General features: G+C 45.2%; 1 protein-coding gene across 3 annotated transcripts in view; it reads right to left on the bottom strand.

The window, feature by feature from the left end:
* Nucleotides 1-21,989, bottom strand: part of LOC144158171 (putative protein kinase C delta type homolog) — a 493,518-nt gene that overhangs the window by 332,854 nt on the left and 138,675 nt on the right. For all 3 annotated transcript variants that reach the window (XM_077688850.1, XM_077688851.1, XM_077688849.1), the window contains exons 2-4: nt 21,184-21,415; nt 18,292-18,445; nt 10,889-10,969 (exon numbers count right to left, since the gene is read on the bottom strand). In XM_077688850.1, the coding sequence (XP_077544976.1) occupies nt 10,889-10,969; nt 18,292-18,445; nt 21,184-21,222 (274 nt within the window). In that variant the 5' untranslated portion in view covers nt 21,223-21,415. The remainder of the gene's footprint in view (nt 1-10,888; nt 10,970-18,291; nt 18,446-21,183; nt 21,416-21,989) is intronic.

The following is a 21,989-nucleotide window of genomic DNA, read 5'->3' as shown; positions in this document are numbered from 1 at the left end:
ATGTTGTACCCCAAACAAGGTTGCAGTAACTTAGTGAACTGAAAAATAAGGCATTGTAAATCAGTAATTTGATTTTGCGAGGGAGGTACCAAAGACGAAAAAGTATACCTACGACTTGGGAAAGCTTGCCAGCAAGACAGTGTACGTGATGACTCCAGGTCATATGTTCATGAAACCAAACGCCTGATGTTTTCATTGAGCTCACGATTTCAATTTTTGAGGAGGCCAAAGTTACATCTGCTTCAATTGTGACGTTTTTGTTTATTGCATGGAATAGTACTGCTTTAGTTTTGCCTGTGTTTATTTTCAGGCCATTTTCAACACACCATTCATGGGTGCTTTTTAACACTGAGTTTGCATTTTGTATTAGGGTACTCACTTTGTTGGATTTAAATAGTAGAGTAGTATCATCAGCATAAATAACGTATTTAGTGTCATAATCTACGTTTACTATGTCATTGATGTATATGTTAAAAAGAAGAGGGCCTAATTTTCACCGGTTTAATTTTGGAGGGGGTGTCTAACTGTACATACTGGGTTCTATTTGCTAAGTATGAAGCGATAAGTTTTAAGGCAACACCGCGAACACCATAAGAAGCTACCTTTTTAAGGAGCAGTGAATGACTAATAGAATCAAATGTCTTGCTTAGGTCGAGGAAAACACCAAGCTTTAATAAGCGTTCATCTACGTTTTTTAAGATACATTCTTTTAAATCAAGGAGGGAAGATTGAGTTGACAGGTGCTTGCGGAAAGCAAACTGGTTATGTGTGATAATATTTTTATTTTCAAAGAAATCCGAGAGGCGACAAAAAATAATTTTTTCAAGACCTCTGGAGAATACCGGTAAGATAGATATCGGTCTGTAATTCGACAACTTAGTTCTGTCACCCTTTTTGAACACTGCCGGTACTTTAGCTTTTTGCATTTTGAGTGGGAAAAGACCTGTGGAGAGAGAGAGGTTATATATATGCGTTAATATAGGTGCAATTATGTCAAACACATATTTAATGGGCTTAATTTTCAGGTTATCAGCATCGCAGGCTGAGCCTTTGCTTAATTGAGAAAAGAGAACCGTCAATTCTTTAACATCTGTCGGACGTAAAAATATGGTTTCAGGACATTCAGAAGCGATATAGCGACAGGCATCCGTGCTAGTAACAGAATCAGCTAGAGTGCCGTCGGACGGCACTCTAGACACTGCGTAATTTTATTGGAGGGGGGTGGTGGTTGTTAGATGGAGATGCATTAAAGAGAGAGAGAGAGAGAGAGAGAGAGAGAGAGAGAGAGAGAGAGAGAGAGAGAGAGAGAGAGAGAGAGAGAGAGACGTTGTATGTGGTATGAAATTGTCTCTATTTAGCATTATCATCATCATGTTCAACGTAGGTGACGTCGAGCTGTGATTTGCGTTCCGGTTTGATTATGACCGCCTTATGGTCTGTAAAATGTAGAGTCAAGGGCTGTTGTAGTGGATGAACCCTAAAGTTGCTGAAGATGAGGACGATGCACGTTACCCGGGTGGTTGTTGGCTGCTTGTAATCACGGTCCGCCGAGCCTAACCGATGCACGCCGCTGACGACGACGATGAAACGTCGCAGACGCGTGAAGCGTGCTTGTCTCGTGCCGGCCCAGGAAGACACCGGTAACACTGTCGCTCCAGGAGCCATAGAAGGGACCGGGCGTTCAGCAAGCCGAGCATGCGCAGTGGGGGTGTGGATGGCGTAAAAACAACGACAGCGACGAGGGAGGGACATAGCCCCGACCATGAGATGCTTCGCATCTAAAACTGTGGTTGATTCCACTGTCATAAAAATCGGTAAAACACGAAAGTGAGATATGCAGCGAAAGCAGGAATTGCGGGTCGGCGGATGTCTTGTGGGTGCGTTTGGGGCGCGACGTCCTCCTGGCGGGTCGCTTCGCAAAGATGTACTGGCGTCATTTCCGTGACGGATATGACATCAGTGATATCTTGGTGTATCCCGGCATAAAACACTGTCGTGTTAAAATATAAAACCTGAAAACAAACAACCCTATCTATAACGTACTCTTTAGTTCTAAAGGTTGCTTCCCCGCAACAAGACCTGGTGTGCAGGGGTGCACCCTTTACAGGCCTATTGCTTCGTTGTACTGGCGTCACTTGCGTGACGCATATGACGCAAGCAAAATCTTCCTGAATCCCGGAATAAAATACCTTCGTTTTCAAACATGTTTCCCCTTTTTGCGTCCAAAGTCGAGGCTTTCCCACTGCGTGGTAGGAGGCATGGCTCTTCAACTTTCCACGTGTTCGAACTGTTCTGCCGAATGCTCGTGCGTCGGACTTTTTGTGTTTCGGCAAATCGCGATGGCTTGGTTTATTGTGGTTTGGAAAGTGATTAAAGTGATACGGCATAAAAAATTAGCAGTGGCTTGGCTCGGATATTCCAGGATATACGTATATAGCGGGAGCTACGGTTCAGCTGGTCATTCTGAGGTTTCCTGGTTTTCTAGGATTAGTTGACTGCGGCTTACTGCTGCTAAAACGATTTCCAATCCAATCCGATCCAGTCGTGGCCGCGGCGGCTCCGGCGCGCCAGCCTTTTGCCGTGAGACGTCACTGCTCCTCGCGCATGCGCAGCACGCCTTTCCAGAAGCCACGCGAAGCGGTTCAACCTCGGCGAGTGTAGCTCACGCTACAAAACACGTAACCGGGTTGCACGATCAGAACTTACGAAAGAGTCATGCAAGAGCAAACATCATTATCCTCTTCAAAAGCAAACTTCATGCAGTAAAATTCAAGGAGCAAAAATATTCATGCTAACAAAATGCGAGTAGTGCTCATCTTTGCATACTGGTGCAAAACGCAGTCTTCCAGCTCTTTCCAAGGCCAGTTTGTTAGAGCGCCATGCACGATAGCGCCTCTCCTCTTTCGACTTCATTCTATATATTCCGTGAGAACACATGGTGTAACTCCGAGAGAAGGGTTTTTTTTTCTGAACGACCCAGTTCGGCGCTGACGCAGCGTTGCGTGGTATTGCGCACAATGCGTCATGCAAGTGCATTTCCGGAATAGAACGCATAATCCTAAGGATAGGGACAGATATTAACGCGGACCACCCACACGACCGTTAATAACCGGCCCAGCCGACGTGCTCAAGTTTGCTTTTTAAAGTTCTTTGTAGTGGATGACAGTTTGGGTCGCGGTGAAGGGGCGTCACTTGTAATGAAAAAGTTGAATGACGTCAGTGTGCCCCTTTCATTTTTGTAACCAAGAAAATAATTTTCGGATTTTGTGGGGCTTGTGGAAATACCTTCACAGCAGATATAAGAACTGGGAGACCTGAGTGGTCAGTACTGGGAATCACACCATCGATCGCCCTGTTTCCTAGTTGCAAGGACGATAAATTTCTGAGCCCACACTTGCTTAAACGTTCCCCGTCACCTAATGCTCAGAGTGGCGTAAGTGATCTTAGATTTCAAATTAAAACCTTTTATTTCCAGGAAACTGGCCAACGCCCTGCGAAAAGTGAAGTGAATGTCTCTGCTGTTTCAAGCAGCTTCACGAAACTAGAACAAACGGGAAGAACCGAGCCATTCAGGGGCTTTTCGAGCGTTACAATCCCTGCGGTATCGTAAAAGCAGTACACATCTCTTGTCAGATAAAAAAAGCTGTTGTCAAATGCGGTTTAAAATTTTCTTGTTCCGGACTGATTCATCTTTACTTTTTAAAGTAATTTTTAGCGGAAATACTGAACCCATACTTTCGCACAATACCTCAGCTTGTTAGAGACATCACAGGTGCCGCGCCATTAATTTGCTCCTGATGTGGGCCAATTCTATTGTAGACAACTGCAATATTTTTTGTCTATAGGTGTACGTCAATGTGTACTGTAAGCACATCTGAAATTAAACCAAATGCACTTCAAATCTAATTCCCCAACGGTGTTTTATTAAGTATTAAGAAATTACGTGCTGTTGGGAACCATAGGTACTTCTTAAAGGGACACTGAAGTGATTTGTAAACATTGTGGGATTACTAGCGGAAATTGTTGTCCGGAGTCCATAGGCCATGTTTCGACCACTCTGACAAAGTTTACGCGGATGTATTTAGTAGAAAAATCAATTCGAAAATGCTGTCCTCCTCTCTGCACCCTTGCCTATTTTATGTGGCGTTTTCGTGTGACGTCAGGAGGAGGTGACTTGGCAATTGGCTACGCTACTGCACGGCTCGCCGACCTTCCGACAGAGTCAGTCGGCCCAGCGTTTAGTCCGCCGGCCACCGACGGTTCGTCGCAATTCACTCGCTCAATTGAAACTAATCCATAACACGTTCGTGAATGGAAGAGTGTGCCTTTCATTACTTTGTTAGTTTGTACACTGTATCAAGCCCCGAGTCCGGGTCACTCCACACAAGCGCTGCACAAGCGCACATACGACGCTTCGCTGACTGGTATGCTAGCAGGATAATCTAAGGCCACTTGAAGGCGGAAGAAGAGTCAGCGAAGTCAATATAGGTATTAAGGAACTTAAATCAACTTAAACTTTTACGGTAGAGCGTAAAACTATGGAGCAGGATGAACGTTTTTGCGCTGGGTGAAGAAGCACTGCGGTCAGCAAGCAGCACGACCACACATCTGCGAACGCTTTTTGCCTCTAAAAATTGCAATTGCTAGACGTGAGACATTGTAAAAATTTGGGGGACGCTTACTGCACGAGCGCAAAACAACAAATAGTCAACTAAGTTGCTTGAAATGCTAGAACTAACTAAAAGTGTAAACTGGTTACACATTATATACCTTATATTTCCAACGCCGCCAGCGCTGGCCCGTGGCCTAGTGGCCTGAACGCTAAGTATGTCGTCTTGCAAGTCGCAAGTTCGAATTCCCGAGGGTGTTTTGTTTATTTCTTTTAAGTGCGAATGCACTTCTTAAGCGACCCTGAACCTGCGTCCACCGGCGATGTCCGCATAGCATACCCACGTGGGGATTGGCCAGGAATCTCCGCGTCTTCCTTGGCAACGGGGGGAAATGGGCGCGCGCTGCCTGGCCGCTGACATGGCACATACCCACGTGGGGGATTGGCCGGGAATCGGGCGTGAGAAGGGCTAATGCACCCGCTTAAAGGAGTACTGACACGAAATTTCAAAGCTGAGATCCGCTCTAGCAATCAAGTACAACGACAACACAAATAGGTGTCTGTGAATAAATGCATCTTTCTTTCTTTGTAGTTGTGTGTGTGTGTGTGATCTCTCTTTCGCGAACATTACCGAACCGCGCAAATTCAACTCGTGCATTCGCACTTTCACATTCTTCCCCTTGGGGAAATGCGGGGAATTTTTGCCAGTTGATTTCTTCGTTTTCGGCCGATGTTTTCTATCCTGGGGTAACTATTATTTGGCGGTAACATTCACTACTCCACGAGCCAGTTCGCAGAACGCACGCAGACTGACACTGATGCGCTAGCGAGTTCTTGTTGGCGTGCTGTTGCCATAAGCACCGAATGCTTGCGGGCAGTGGGCACAGGCCAGAATCAGCAGAACCTTGGCCTGGTGCGGAAACAACTTTTATGATACAGGCATGACTGAGGCAAGCGCCAAATATGGAAGAAAAGCGCATGGCATTTGAGCGTCTGTGGTGACGCGAGGGGCGTTCATCCACTGTGTTGGCCTCGGCTAGTGATTGCGACGATTCCAAGCCGTCCTGGGAGGCTTATCTTAGGGATTTTACAGCCTAAAATACGGCAGAAGCGCGGTATGACGATTATTGAGACATCTGGAATGCTCATCCAACGAGAACGTCTGATGTCAAGCACGTTTTTTTACGGAACCGAAACCGAAACTTCTTTGAATGCTAATCTTGGGCAATGTCCAATCATGGTGCACCTCCTCCCGACGTCGCAGCCTTTAGTTGGTGCGGCCGCCGAGAACCCCGCATGGTAGTTTTCTTCTTTGGGGCTTTTTAAAATAATTACCCACTAATCAACCGCATAAACGATGAAAAGTGTGTTAATTTGAGCCAGGTTACGCAGCGCAAGAAAAAACGGCAACTTGACAAATTCACTTTAGTATCCCTTTTAGCGCCACCTTTGTCCTCGTGACTCCTTGTAGTGGTTTATATTACCTCAGCTGATGCGTGCTGTTTTTGATAATTATTATGAAATGATTGCTATATATTACGTTATCCTACGGATAATACAGTGAAATTTGTTTTTTTATTTCTTCGTATGTATGACAATTTGAACATTGCATGTTGTTTGTGGACTACAACTGCTTCTGTTGCAGCTCATTCTTGACTGATTGTAGGGTTTAACCCGCCGATGCAACGCAGGCGATGAGGCACGCCGTGGTGTAGGGCTCCGGATTGATTTTGACCACCAGGGAATCTTTAACGTGCGCACAAATCTCGTACACACGGACGTTTTTGCTTTTCGCCTCCATCATAAAAGCGGCCACCGCGGTCAGGAATTTAACCCGCGACCTCGTGCTCAGCAGCGCAACGCCTTAGCCACTGAGCCACCGCGGCAGGCTGTTGCTGCTCAAGCGGGGTGATGCCTAGTCCGGAGGGTGTATACCCTTTGCTTTGGCTCGCCGTCATTTCTGCACTGTACTGCCCAAATGGAACAATAAATGCAATACAATACCATGCAATACAATACAATACAATACAATACAATTCAATACAATAAATACAATACAATGCAATACAATACAACACAATACAATACAATACAATACAATGCAACATGTGAGTACGTCCACGCACGCCACGGTAAGAATTATTTGACGAGGGATCTCGCCGTACTGTGGTTGGAACAGGCACGCTATCGTATGACTACTCGCATAATAATTCAGAAAAAAGCAAAGTTAACACTTGTAACTGCCGTCCGGTTCACCTCTATTGTGCTTATTTTGTTCAGCCGTTCAGCGCCAAAAAATCGTGCAGCCCACAGCGCCCTAGTTACGCCTCATCATGAGCATCTTCACGCACAGAACACAAATAGGCCGGAATTGGAGTAAATGGCACGTCGCATAACTCAGTACCAATTCGGAGTTTTGAAAACTCCTTCCAATCGGAATATCGCCTTACTCCCCTTAATTCCGCAGTTTTTTCACTACCATATGGTAGTTTTATTTTACTGCAACTACAATGGGAGTTTGCAGGGGTACCATTGGGAGTTTATTATTTTCTCTAACTGGAAGTTTTCAGAGGGCGCGTTGGGAGCAGTGTTGACCTGCATTCCAGGTATTATTTTTTTGTTTTTCGGCGTTTGATATAAGCGCTGTAGAGGAATTTATTACTGTATTTGGGAGTTCTAAATGAGCGCACAGCCGAATTTTCATTTTTTGTTTAGGATTACTTTTTTTATAGTCTTTTTCCGCTTCAAAAGTTGAATGGCCAAACGTGAAAAGGTTTTGTGAACACAATTTATTGCATAGTAATTACATATGTACAATATACGTGTGAACACGTTAATAACACAATAAAAACATTGAATGAACAAAACATTTACATCGAGAACACAAGGTATTGTAGGAAGAACTTTATCTAGTACAACAGTCCTCAACGAAAAAGATGTAAGCCATTTGCAAACAATGAGGTCAGCATGTCGTCGGTGCGCTGTTTGCTTGCACTTGCTTCCCAAACACTGACGTTGCCGTGCCTCCTGGCACGTTCCCCAAGAAGCCACAGTAGCACATGCCTTTCAGGGATAACAAAATGCTGGAAATCTACAGCAAAAAATACTTAAGCGTTTTGAGCATCCGACCTGAAAACAAAAATAAAGAAACGGCATTGTAATGACGCAGCACTTGTCCCTCTTGGGTCTAAATTTCCGTAATGTCTGAATGTTTATTTAAAGCTACCCAAATTGCACCTCTGTCTGAGGCACCTGCGTTCACCAGTTGATAAAAACGAACTGCTTTTCGAAAGGGAGCGCGGCCTTTGTGGCGGCCAACTTCTCAAAATACTTCCTTTCCCCTTTTCCTCGCGTGTAGTGTTCTAGGAGCGAGTTTTAGGTTTTACCAACCGCACATCCCCTCTCTCCCCTCACCCGAAGTTCAGGAAAAATTTCTGGCGGTGTGACGCCTGCACCCGCCCCTCCTTCAAAAAAAAGCAGTCGTCCGTCGGTTCTACAGAATGCCCCCTCGAATGGCGTTTGCTGGTTATAGTTACACGCCCGTAGCGCACGCAAGCTACCGCGTTTTCCTTTCCAGTGAAAGCAATTAATCGCCGGCGGCACGCGGCAGTCACCCTCCTCGTATCTAGCGCAGCTGGGCCCACACGTACTTCTTTCTGAAGAAAAACAGCCCTGCGACGTTTGACCGACCAACTTCAACTTCGCCTGCCAATAAGCCACAGACACAGTTTAACTAAAACCCCTAACAGCCGTTCACAGTGCGGGCACTTTTCATTCTGCTCGCGAGAGTGAATGAGTGAGTGTTCGGCTCCAGACACGCGCAAATACGCATTGCTTTCACACCGTTTGGCCTCCCCAATGATGTTCCGGGCATGGCGCCCTCTGTCACGCACAACGCTCACCTCCCGTGGCGGAGAACCACCCGTGCGGTGATGCGGGAAACACACTGAGTTTATATGAACCTAGAAGGGGCACAGGTCTCCCAAAATGTTGGCTACAAAAAAAAAACGCGTAAATCTTACCTTCAAACACCTCCCAGAGGCACAACCGCGTTGGTTGTAACGAGCCAGTCTCCGTTAGCGATCACTGCATTTAGGCCTTGTGTCGGCTCGCTGGCGTACTCCGTGGGCTCAAAGGTCGGTGACACGGAGGCGACGTTGCAGTCCGTCGCACGTCAGTCCAGGCTGGTTCCACAATGTTCGCAACGAGCTTCGGTTGTCGGGAAGCACTTCATATCCATTCGTGCGGCCGCAAGTTCAGACCAACACTAAATTTTCGGGGACGCTAGAGCTCACACGACACCAACTGGCAGCCATTTTGTAAGTAGGCATAAAGGAGGGAGGTGTGCACGAGGAGGAAGAGGACGAGGAGCAGGCGCGGGAGTTTTTAATACTCCCATTGTGAGAAACATAGTATTCACAGCTGGATACTGCGTTTTGTGGGGATGTACAATCGTGGTAAATTCGCCTATTTAGGACGGCTGGGGGCACCCGGTGTGAACTGGCAGTTTTTCCACCACAATACTACCACACGTGGGAGCAGGCCGACTGCCCTGAGGAGTTTAAAAGACGTATTTCAGCCAAAAAACTCCCATTCAGGTTAATGTGTGTTTTGTGTGCAGGAACTGCGGGTTTTATTTCTTCGCAGGTTTAGCTGAGACTACATACGACACACTAAAACACTGATGCCCCTACAAACGTTTAACTAAATGTCAACAATAAAAGTTCAAAAAACACCGAAATCTCCTTGGCCACAGCCTGGCTTGCCGCTTACGTCGAACGAGTATGGCAGATTTGTGGGTGGGTGTGTTTCGCCCCACGCCGCGGTGGCACACTGGCTAAGGCGTTGTCTGCTGAGCCAAAAGAGGCGGTTTCGATTCCCGGCAGAGGCGGCCGCTTTTCCGAGGGAGGCGAAAAGCGAAACCTCCCGTTTGTTCCAGATTTTGGCGCACGTTAAAGATCACGAGGTGGTCAAGATTAATCCGGAGCCCTCCACTACGGTCGCATCATCGTCTGTGTAGCTTCGGTGCGTTAAAGCCGTAAAATGATTTATTAATGGCCCGTGAGCGCTTGGGCCGGTTCCGTCGTCACTGGTCAATACAGAAATAAGATTCAGTGCAGCGAAAGACACGGGCGGTGAAAAGGACGGGACAGGCGCTAACTCGCAACTGGTTTTTATTGAAAAGACGGCATGCATATATACATTCGGCGTAATCACACACGGGCACTAAAAAAAAAATTTTACCAGGCATCCGGTGAGGGCACATATCAACAAACATCAAGAAAGTTATCCAAGAACGCCCATTCTTTTGCGTAGATTAGCATCGATGGCACGCTCACGCAGTTATCTCCCTTTCGATTGATGTAGAAGGCTTTCGCTACTTCACGTGCCGTTACGTCCCGACTTTGGTTCAAAATTTTTGTTTTGTCAAATTCGGGCACACAGTGACATTCCTTGCAGTGGGACGGCAAGCGTGATCCTGTCCCATTTTTCATGGAAAGGGCGTGCTCTCGTAGTCGCTCATTCACACATCGACCAGTTTGGCTGATGTATACTTTGCAACAATCCAACGGTATCTGATACACAACACCTTCAATGCAATTTACAAAAGGTTTAGCGTGCTTCTTATCGCATGTTTTGGGACGTTTCCTTGTAGGGTCGGTTCGTGCGCACAGCGTGCCAAGTATAAGCAGTGCTGAAAACACGACTGGGACTTTATACCTCGGGGCAACCTTCTTTACATTATGCGCGACTCGGTGCGCGAAGGTATAACTTCAGGGCGGTTCTGAGTAAGATTTTGTCAAGGCAGTTTTTGTTTTGAGTGCGGAAAGACTGCGGCTTCTAGTCTGGTCATCTGATGGCCAAAACGTTTTTCCATTGTAGAGAGCAGATTGGAGGCACAAGGCCGCTATAGCTCGCTTCACCGTCTTGGAGTTTGCAGAATCGTAAGGCAGCAGTTTCTTGGCGGTTCGGGGTGAAAATTCCCAACAAACGTGGTCGCCTAAAAAGTTAAGGTTAAGATCTAAAAACTGGAGACTACTGTAAAGGGTAGCTCATGAGTAAAAGTTAAAGCCTTCCCATCCCGATTAAAAAGGTCTAAAATTTCAGGAGATGAATCATGCCCAACTACAAAGCCCGCACAGATATCTATTTCGCGAACAACTGCACCATGAACAGTTCCAAATAATTTATATTAGACGTATTTTATCAACTGACACGAAGCATGCTGCACCTGCAGAAGAACGGGACCTGCTCAGAGAACGGTTACAAGCCACTCACCTCTAAATATCTGCACGTCGAAACAGGAGTTCCATTCTGGGTAAAGAGACTTCTTGCTCTGGGCCAGCTGGACACCTTTGCCTACATTGGTTGTTCACCGAGAAGAAAATTGAGAAATATATGGCATTACTAGATGAGTTTACGCCCCTTCGGCACAAATTCGGAAACGTGTGCCCATTATTCGTTATCAAGGTGCACATTTGGCAATATTCACATGCAGAACCAGGAGAGAAATATATAAGATATCTTTAGTTACTTCGAGTCTCGCAATCGGTTTTTTGTGCCTGTTCTGTGCCGAAGACTGTCGCCGCGGAAGAGGGTTAGTGCGGTTTAAGAATTGCCTCACCCTGGGGACGCAAATTGGCCAGTGATGAGTTTAACGCAACAAGTGAAAAGATATCATTCTCCGAGAACTAGCTAGTTCAGGAAAATTTGGCGTCGAGCGACGTCAAGACGAGAGTTTTATTCTGATAAAAAAATTTAAATGAATATTTGCAAGAAAGTTAGAGAAGCTCGGTACTGCTTTTTTATATCAACTAAATAAAAGTTTTATTATTTTCATTCCGTATTCGTACAGCCCATGCGATTATTTGATGTGTAATGTTCCGTAGAAGGCAACAACCGTATTCTAGGACGGGATTCATAGTTGGATTCGCGGGCAATCACAACCCGTTTGACGCTTAAGCGAAATGCATCGTGTTTCAGTATAGGGCAAATTTACGCCAGAGGATGACGTTAGCGTTTATGGCCGTAATAAGGTCTTCTGAAGAAGACACCAGCAAGAAAAGAGACATCGGTCGCACATGTCCTGACTTCGCTGCAACTGTACACGAAAGATGACGTAGGTTCTGGCACTGCCAGATAACGCGTCTGTTGTAGAGCAAAAGGCCTATAACTCCAGGTAGAACCCTAGAAAACGACTCGTTCCGTCAATTTGACCTTCAAGGTCAGGGGAAAGCCAACACATAGTGCGGTCGCGAAAGTGAAAACGTCTAATCACTCGATCACTCAATGGGGGGGTCGGAGAGGGGTTAGAGGAAAAAGTAAGGCAGCAGCTTGTTGTGGGCCACTTAGTACGATGTGATCAAAGGTTTTTAACGCGCACGAAAAACGCACCCATTGAAAGAAAACGAGCAAGACAAAGGATGCGCCACTTCCAAATAAACTTTATTAAAGAAGAAACAGCATCTATAGACCATTTCATTCGTTAATCTTTAACACAGCTCTGGGCTGTGTTGGGCATGTGCAGTTAGATCATCCTGTCGAATGCGCCAATCATAGATCCGCTAGCACAGCCCACTGGTAAAATGGGGGCTCCCAGGAAGAAGAAAGTTTGTTATTGAAACATGACGTCACCCGTTGTGTTCTAGTCCACTTTTTAGGAATTCAATCTCTTTTGCTGTATGGGCAACAGATGGTTTGCTTATGCACTCCTCGCCCGCCTTTTCGATTAACAACGCTTCGATGATTTCCCTTTCAAGCTTATCACTGGCGCTGCGCACAAATCTCCAACGTTGGCAGGCACTTGCATCACAAAAAGTAAAGGGACGCGCCATGAGAAAATGGTACCGGGAGGAGCTGGCTGTATCGAAGTTCGCTGCTCGTTCGCTCCTACGGCGCCTGTTGAGCTTAGCCGGGATTTGTGTTCCGAGTGCGTTCACTCCGCGATCTCGACCCTGTCCTAGCTGTCACTCCACAAACTCGCTTGAACCGCACTCAACCACAGCAAGTTTTTATTATTCAGGGACCGTCATCGAGTTTTACGATCTCGCCAAGAACCCGGATTTACTCTCAACAGACCTGCACCGCTGCAAGCACCACCTCACTTTGCAACGAACAGCACGAGGCTGTTCTCAATCAAATATTATCTCCCATACTGGCCACTTATTGTTTCTCGTCCGTGTCACCACTGCTACTTCTGCGCAGTTATTGTGCACAAGGTCCTACATCTACGGCCACCTGAGGTGGCGTCATATCCTGCACACGGGGCCGTTCAACTCACGTGCATAAAATTTTTTTCAAAGTCTTAGTGCGCTCCTCTATGCGTATGCCTGATGAGCTTTTGTGGGGAAAATTGTTGTTGTGAGTAGGTAAAGCGGACCTTTGCTCCATTCTTTTGTATTCAGCTAAAATTTGAGCATTGACAAGGCGACGTTTTCAGCTTTTTGAGCTTTTTTAGTGTCCACTCCAACGAAAACGTGTTTGTTATATTTTGCTGCTCAGATACCCCGAGTGAGAACAGCTGTCCGCAAATGATTTGGATTTACTTGAGAAAATCTCCCGCACGCCTGAAGAAAAATACACACCGCTGTATGGTAAAAATTAGAGCCTGACTCAATGAGGACAACATAACCCTTTACGGCCCAGCCCACACAAACGTGTGGGTCAACGAATTCGTTTACTTAGTGGCGCCTGTTCCGGTTTCGGTTTCACAGCCCTGGGTAGCCGCTGTGAACACTTCCGAGACTTTATTGGTTTCGGTAGTTCATTCATTTTGCCACCAGGGGGCGAGAAATCGCACATTAAAAATGGCGCCCCAGCAGGCACGATTACGCTAGCCGCCTTCAAGATGAAAACTGATATTTCTTCTTGCTATTCTCATATTTTCTGAATAACAAGCGTAAGACACGACTTGCAGGACTTGGAAAAACACGACCGGCTAAAAAATACACCCGTTCCCTTCGTGTGCGTTCCGTCATCACGCTTGAAAAATGAACCCACACATATGTGTGGGCTTTCGTCGTTACGAAAATTTTGCTGGGCAGTATACGCCTCGAGCGCAGCCTGTAGGGGCGCCACTGAAATCCCCCTAGCGGCCCGTTTCAAAAGCAGCCGCGGGAGTCCGCGTCCCGCTCCCCACTGTCGCCACTGCTTTTGCGGCACGTTCACGACCGAGATGTACCGTTTGCGGGCGTTTGAAATCCATGTTTATGTGAAGCAGACACTCTGTTCGCAAATGGGGTGTGTTTACGAGAGTGTAAATGTTTCTGACCCGATCTTAGTGTGGTATATCCGGTCTGTATCCGGCGTATGATTGAGCCGATTGTAGATACACTGTCCTGAATTTACTAGCAATGTCTCCGTAACCACCGGTTCCTCAGATGTTCATGCTACGGGTATACACTACGATGTAAATCAGTTTTGTGCGCTTATATATTCAGCGGAGCACTCTTACCTGACAGCACGCCAGTTGCGTTTGCAAATATTATACCTCTGATATTGATCACCACCATTTACAAGCCAGTCTGTGTTAATTCCGGGAATATTCAACAAAAGTACGATGGACAATGCATATTTATACTCGGGAATCAGCACACGACAGAGTCATCTTGTCGTGAGGTGAGCGCCCGCAAACATTCGTCTGCTACATATATCCTCTGCGAGCAGGGCGGATTCGGGCTTAGAATATAATCCGCGTCCGCGACTAAATGCTTCTTCAAAATGTCGTCATATGGCACAGGCAGCCTGTAGAATAAAGCATAAACGGAAATCAGAGGGCCTTATCACATGCCACACTCTTCCAACGACCCCTTTCATCGCTGAACTACCTACCCTGTATACTTCCAAAAACTGGTCCGCCGTACGATCAGCTGTTCGTTGAAGTCGAAAAACTAAAGGACAGTGAACGCGAGATTTGTGTGTGTGATTAATAAAACGTTCATTGCTTGATTCCGCTCCGCATTTGTACACAGCGTCCCCCTCCTCCCCCCCCCCCATCTATATTTCGCGGAATAGCGGTGCATTTCGCGTATAGTTGGTCTGGTGAACCCTACCTGGCTTAAGTTTCGACGACGTCATTAGCATGTCAGAAGCTGCATTGTTTTTTTTTTTTTCATTTCCGTTAGAGCTATTATGTTTCTTCCGCACTTGCACAGCATTTATTTTTCCGTGGTTTCATTAACTTGCCTTGGTTCTTGCTATAAGGCGTGTGTGGGAAAATATTTAACGACGCACAGGCTTGGAATATACTTAACATTTTTGCATGGTTTATATTCTTATAAAACGCATAAGTTATTGTCCGGGATTGGGTAATCATATCCCAGAAACATATTTTTCTTCTACGTATATATTCGAAACGAAGCCGCATTCGTTGTCCACGCTGCAAAATGAAGTTAACCTCTCACTGCGCCAGTATCAGGTCTAAACCAGGCGACAGTAGAATTCATTTGTTCTTGACGTATTTGGGGGTGACAGTGGTGATATGCTGCTACCCTCGGCGACGCCCGGAAGAGCGGCGACGAAGTGCGCAGAACCGCGTCCCCGGGTAGCTCTCGCAGGCGATCGCGTACTCTACGAAGACGCAGCTACTTTTTAAGTGAACTCAACGTACTCTTTGCTTATAGAAGTCACCATAACGAGTTTTTGTGGGGGCGCGGAAAGGCGAAAAGAAGCGAAACAGAACCAAAACACTGCATGAGCCCCTATCAGCCACGCAGCGCAAATCCCGCCAACGCCGCGGAGAAGCGGCGGCAGGCGGCGCAGCGATCACGAAGCTCAAGGCGTATAGGCTGGCGGACCCGTGCACTGCAGCGCTAGCGATAAATAATTTTTTCTTGCTTTCTTGGTGTCTCAATTATTCGCGGTTTTGTGCTGGCTCGTTGGTAATGTTTTCTGGCGCCTTAACCTTAAAATAGTTCCGTAATTACTTGTGATAATAATATTAATTATAATGATTAATTACATTAATTAAAACATCATTGTTATTTATTTTCACAAAATCCTATTTATAATGCAAGTACTCCTGAAAACAATATGAAACTTATAAATAATACGTAAAAATGCAGTTTTTCTGCGCCTGATGCCGTTTTTAAGGTATCCTTACTATGCGCGGATCATACGAGTAGAAGCCCAGCCCACACATATGTGTGGGTTTGTTTTCTGTATAAAATACTCTGAGCTTTCCATTTTAACTTGTCGAAGCATCGTTAGTAAGGGGTAAATACACAAAATTTAGTTACTTGTGGCCATTTTTTCTGAAATATTTTTGTTGGGCAGGAAAGGGCTAAAGACGACAAACACGAGCGCTCAGTCACAACTAGTATTATTGAGTTTTATTAGACGCAACGTCTCATATATGTATAGAAAACTTGATCGGAGCATGCGCGCAAGAACACAACAAAAACACTGGTTAGATAGCTGCGATCAGAGAGCAGCTACCAAAAAAATGTAATGCACTGGCACTCAGTAACGCCGATGTATCACTGACGCACTGCTCTCCTTTCCATTTCATATGAAAGGCGTCTCAAAGCTTTCTGACCATTGCGTTTTCAGTTCTGCTTGGAATTGTAATCGTCTATTAGAAAGTTAATTTACCTAATTACGCAGGCGTAAAGTTCTGCGTAAATAATACCAAATATTCACCAAATATGTCCAACAGTGTGTTCTACCGCTGTATGGGAAACGAGACCGTACGAGAGCGGTAGCGTTTTGCCGTTTAGTTTCAGTGTCAAATATTACCTGTTATATTTCTTTGTGGGCTACCTAACTTTATATCATTCGATAAACCAAGCATTCTACGTAATGGCTTTGCATGCATTATGAATACGACTACTGCTACCGTAACGGGCTGTGGTCCTGAAGGCGATCCTAGTTCAGGCCATTTCTATTGAATTCGTGAATTTGACTTCGACAAAACAATGATATAGAAATGGCAAGTATGAATGGCGGTCTACTTGAAATGACACTATAAGGAGTTATTATGCAGTTTTCTTTTTCGTTGTGCTAAACAGATGGAACCTCTGTAATAAAACTGTTTTGCAATGCGCTGTTTTAGAGTCGTTCCAAGAAGAGCGCAACTGCAAATGAGAAACCACGACAATACGATTTGGCCCGTACTTCATGTTGGACGCAAAAAGAAAACACAACCAGTAGATCCCTAATGTTCTGTTAATAATGAGTTCGTTGGATTGCTCCCAATAAGTTTGCTGCAATTTCTTCTCTTGATAAATGTTTTCTTTCTTTTTGTCTGACTTGTGCGGCGACGGACGACACTAAACTTTCTGCGTTTGTTTATTCCACCAGAAGTTGTCGCATTCATAGGCAAAGACAAACGGTATAATTGCAAGCTCATGACAAAAAGTCAGATACAATTAAAAAAAACTAAAACCTGGTCATCGGAGGCAGCAAGGACATTATTGCTTAAATATGCTTGTTTTAAAATAGTCGAACGCCTTATTTAGCGGCTCGCCGCGAAATATCATATCTCCAGCAGGTATACAGGGGGTTACATCGATAACTTGAACTCTTAAAAAAATCCTTGCGCGAACAACTGCTCCGTTCGCGTTCAAACTTCGCACGAATGTCATATTTTTTTATCTATTTTTTTTACCCAGGGAAGAGCTGCGGTACTTACCTTTTAATCTGAAAATAAATGATAACAATTTTCGCCAATGGGAAAAATGGCGGCCAATTTGGCCGTTCGCGCTGGTCTTAGAACGACGGCGCCACCTGGTACATACAAAGCGAAATGCGCGATGGCGATTCACGGAAGGAAGGAGCCAACTAAGGCAGCAGACGATCAGAAAACCTCTTTTATCGATAGTTTATGATGACTACAAATAGTTACCTATGAGCTCATACGAATCACACTAAAGTATTCCCAGGGTTTATCGTTGTCAATACCAGTCGTCTGGTTTCGGATCACCTGTTGTTTGCTGTGCCAGGTTACCCCGCTTGCCATAATAAAGCTCGCGATTCTTTGCTCGCGTTTGTTGCTTTGTTATCGGTGCACGTTTATTATCCTGTGCGTGCATTTCAATGCCTGTGACAGAGAGTCGTGAGATAATTCACAGCAGATGAAAAAGCCACAGATGACAAGGGATCTGAAAGCAGATGGCTGGTATTTACATCGACGAAGCGCGGGAATACTTTACTATGATTCGTGTCAGCTCTTAGGTGGCTATTTGTGGCCACCTTAAACTTTTAACAAAAGAGGTTTTCTGAGCCTCTTCTACCTCATTTAGCTCCTACTTTCCCTGAATCGCCATCTCGCGATCCTTTTTTGCATGCCACAGTGGCGCAGCCGTTCCAAGATCAGCTTGAACGTCCTACTGATGTTCGCTCAGGAAAAAAATGTTAAAGTGTTCTATTTATCTATGTAACACCCTGTACACAATATCTCCTTCCGGCGGCCATTCCAAAAGGTGATAGTTACTAAAAAAATATTCATTATGCAAAAAGACAGAAGGAAAGCTAAAAACAGTACAGTGTGCACCAAGTGAGGTAATTTTGAACTCCATTCAATATTGCTTTATAAACCGCATATCCTTAATGAGAAGCACAACAATTTAATACACCGCTACTTGTCAACTGTTTTAGTTTTCGGTGGTAATCTCAGTAGAAATTATAAGTACATTTTAACTTACGTATGTAAGATGGGAAGGTACAAAAATAGTTTTTCCCACCTGGGATCTCCTCTGCCTCCTTGAGGTTCACGACGCAGAAGGGGTCGACGATGTCATGCTTTACCGGCGTTATCTGCTGCGTAGTGGGCGGCTGCGGCGATGACTCGTCGCCGGTAGCATGGCCTCCTGTTTGGCCGTTAGGAAGCAACTCCACCTGGTAATGAATTGAAGTGTGGCAAAAAACCGCGAAAGGTTGATGTAACGGTAGCTTCGACAGTGCTTCCAAAGAGAAAACTGCCTCTAAACGCACCTATGTGGGAGAAAAGCCGACAGAAGCATTGACTTTCGTCATTACCTGTAAACGCAACATCATTGACATCTGCAGTGAAAAGCATCCTCATAGCCGCTGAAGTTGCGGCTGGGTATTGTTTCCAGTTTTCTCTCTGTTTCGTTGTACAGTATTTCTTGCTTCGTTTTTGTGATGACAAGACAAGAGATGAATGCACTCATGATGAATCATATCGCAAAGCATGTGTGTTGCTGATGTATTTTTATAAGGTCGTCAATTCTGCCATTCTCCTTGCCCTTGATTGAAGTTACGGCAGCAAAACATGAAGGTGGCATAAATGTTAGGTTTTAGATAAGCTGAGATTACTTGGGAAGATAAGTTGGGAATTCATTAAAATTATTGCGACTAGAAATATGGCGAGCGATGCCCCGACGTAATTACAATGCGTTTGGTATCCGTCCCAATCGCAAGGCAAGCTCAAGCACACATTCGGTGATTTAGCACGAATCAATTTAGAAACCCTGTGAAAGACTAAGGGCCAGGATACAGTGCATATTTCCTGAAAAAGTTCTCCGTGGTTCTATTTCCAGTGATTGTCTTTTTTTTATTCGTTTGCAGAGTTGTATCTAGGTCGCTGCCAAGTAATAATTTGCTTGATGTTTGGCTTAGTGGCTGAATGCCTACATTTCGCACTTAAATGGCCTATAACGTCAAAAGAAAAAAAATGCCGCGGATCAGCTCCTTTCGTTGCAAATGTCGACTAAAGCCGATAGTCGACTAGCGCCCCCGCCAAATAAATGCATCCCTTCCCTTTCTCGCTCACCTCTCATGCTGTTCCTCTCCCGTCTCGTTCCTCCCAAGATAACACGCTAGAATTTTGCTCAAATCAATTTAAATTTACCGCGTTACACTGCTCCAGGTCGGGTGCCTTGATACGAGCGCTGCCGTAAGGCGGAGACGCACTCGATCGAGCCACACTACTCCAACGTTTGTTGAACCACGTTGCCCTACTCCACGAGCGTTCCAAGCACAACGTGGAACCTATATAGTGGAACCTTTCGAATAGTGTCGGCGTTTGATTTCTCAAAATCCCGCCAGGAGCTATAGTAGCGCGGGCAACAGCACGCGACAGAGTGAATTTTTTTCTCAGTTGTAGTATTTCATTTGCTATGAAAAAACCAAGCATCATAATTTTTAACGAACAAACACTGCAATTACTATTTATGTATCGATCTTCTGACTGATATTTGAGTAATGACTTGTTCTTGTTCAACAATGTTGACAAGTATGAACGTTGACACAGGACTTAGGCGTTTAAATTTACTGTGGGTATATAAAAGTATTGCGTAACTTCAGTTTCACTTTGGCCGTGTGGCTGAATCGAGCCACAGATGGACAGACAGACAAAGGGACATGCAGACAGACCAAAATTTCTGCGTTTAAGTAGCCTAAGAAAGGCTATCATATTTAAAGCTAAGTTCTGTCAGAAAATTTGCGGGGTTGATCACCACCAGCGCGGAAACGCAGGGGTGGGGCGAGCGTAGGAGGAATGGCCTCGCACGATATGGGGGACGCAGGCGCTGCCTTCTATCGTCCAGTAACAGCTGCGACAGGCGTGCACATGGGATACGTTGTCAAAATCGCTTTAAAAAATTCTAAATATTTGTCCAGCGAGAGTTGAAATCGTTACCTAGGTGATGGCAGACTTCACAGCACCGAATTCTTTCCCCGCCAAAACAGAAAAAAAAACAAGAATAAAATTTCTAGGCTCCTTTCGCACACTTTCATGGGCTGAGAAGACGGGATCTCACGCTTTGTATATATCCCAAATCCTCGCAGGTCTCGCGTAATGCGCCCAGTTTTATCAGCTTCATCATGATCATGCCAGCTTATATATCATCATCATTATCATCATCGCCCCATCATATATGCAAACCCAAACCGGCGGCTTTGTGACATCCGGGTAGCAAAGTGGTTCGGGTGATTTTTAAAATTATTACAGAAAGGTGCAAATGTTAACAAAGGAAGGATCAACACAACACGATAAGAGGACAGGTGTACTTCTGATCTGCCGCAACTGCTCGTGTGTCTCTCTTCTGAAGAAAAAAAAAATGTCCCAAATTTTCTCTTGTTCTTTCTTTTCTTTTCTTAGAGTTAGAAAAAAATGTACGTGTTTATATCGAGTATGGAGGGCATCAAATATTGGTTGCGTATTTAGATTTTATTTTCAAAGTTGCGGTGTACTTTCCAATAAGCATTGTGATACACCATGTAAAATGGACAGTAGCGCTCGCTATAGAAGGTGGCGTAGTTTTTTTTTACTTGTAGTTTTTACGGCCGAAAAACTACAATTTGTTATACATCATGCACTGTAAACTGCGATTTTTTAGTACCGGTTAAGTTGGACTGCCACGTGGTGGTAATTAAGCCGCATAGCAATATGCTCAAGTTCAGGGATCAGCAAGATTCTAGTTCAAGAGAGGGTGATGCGAGAAAAAAGTCACCAAAAAGGCGTGCCTGCTGATACAGAGATATCGTAAGCGTTTTTATGGCAAATAAGGAATATTTGTTTTTTCCAACCAAGGTCAGGCATTCTTTCTGGGCCCACCACATCTCTTATAGCACTTCTAGATCAGTCGCGAGGCCCAGATTGAAACCCTTACCTGGAGTAGCTTCACACGGACAAAGCCCAATCCAGTCATTTCCTGGTTCTTCTGCGCCTCTTCTTGCTCTTGGTGTTACGTTGAGCCTGAATGCTCAGCTGTTTGCTGAAGCCGTCCGCGAGATCCCCTCGGGCGTCAGAAGAGACATGCAAACAGGCCGGCGTCCACTAATCGGTACTTGTCCTCGGGCTGCCTCCGATGTCACAGTCGATGCGCCTGGATGGTGGAAGACCTGGACAAAAAACAGGATCAATAATAACTATGTCAAAATATTACCAAAGAATGTTGCAGTCGATTATTTCACTTTAGTTTCACCATGTTCGCTGCCAATTGCAATTTCCTGTAATGCGCAGGCTTTTTGTTCTGCTGTATAACATCAGCGATTTACACTAATGAAGTTTTGCGCATATAGTAAAGCCCTCCTGTTTGCTTTGGGCTTTACTCATTTCACTATAGCCGCTGTGTGAAAAAAACTTCAAGCTACTAAAAAGGAGGTGGAATGCCTTCTTTTTATATAGGCACAGGGCGAACCTTTAGTACGCACGATTTTGGCACACATTAGAGGTACCGCGAAGAGTACATAGTAACGAACTTGCGGTGTACTTCGCTTTGTACCTGCGGTGTACTTTGCGGTGTAATTTGCTTTATCCCACATCGCAGTTTTGTTGTAAGGAAAGTGCCTTTAATAATCCGGTCAACTCGATTCTAGAGGCTGCAGATATTGCACACGAGAAAAAAATTTACACCATCTTCCCGCGAGGGGAACCATGGGGTAGATGCGACGCATCGGGGGTTGCCGTTGCGTT

This window comes from Haemaphysalis longicornis, unplaced genomic scaffold (genome assembly GCF_048455015.1).
Source record: "Haemaphysalis longicornis isolate Haplotype H1 unplaced genomic scaffold, Haemaphysalis longicornis Haplotype H1 scaffold_10, whole genome shotgun sequence".
Lineage (NCBI taxonomy): Eukaryota > Metazoa > Arthropoda > Arachnida > Ixodida > Ixodidae > Haemaphysalis > Haemaphysalis longicornis.
This window is presented reverse-complemented; position numbering and strand designations above follow the sequence as displayed.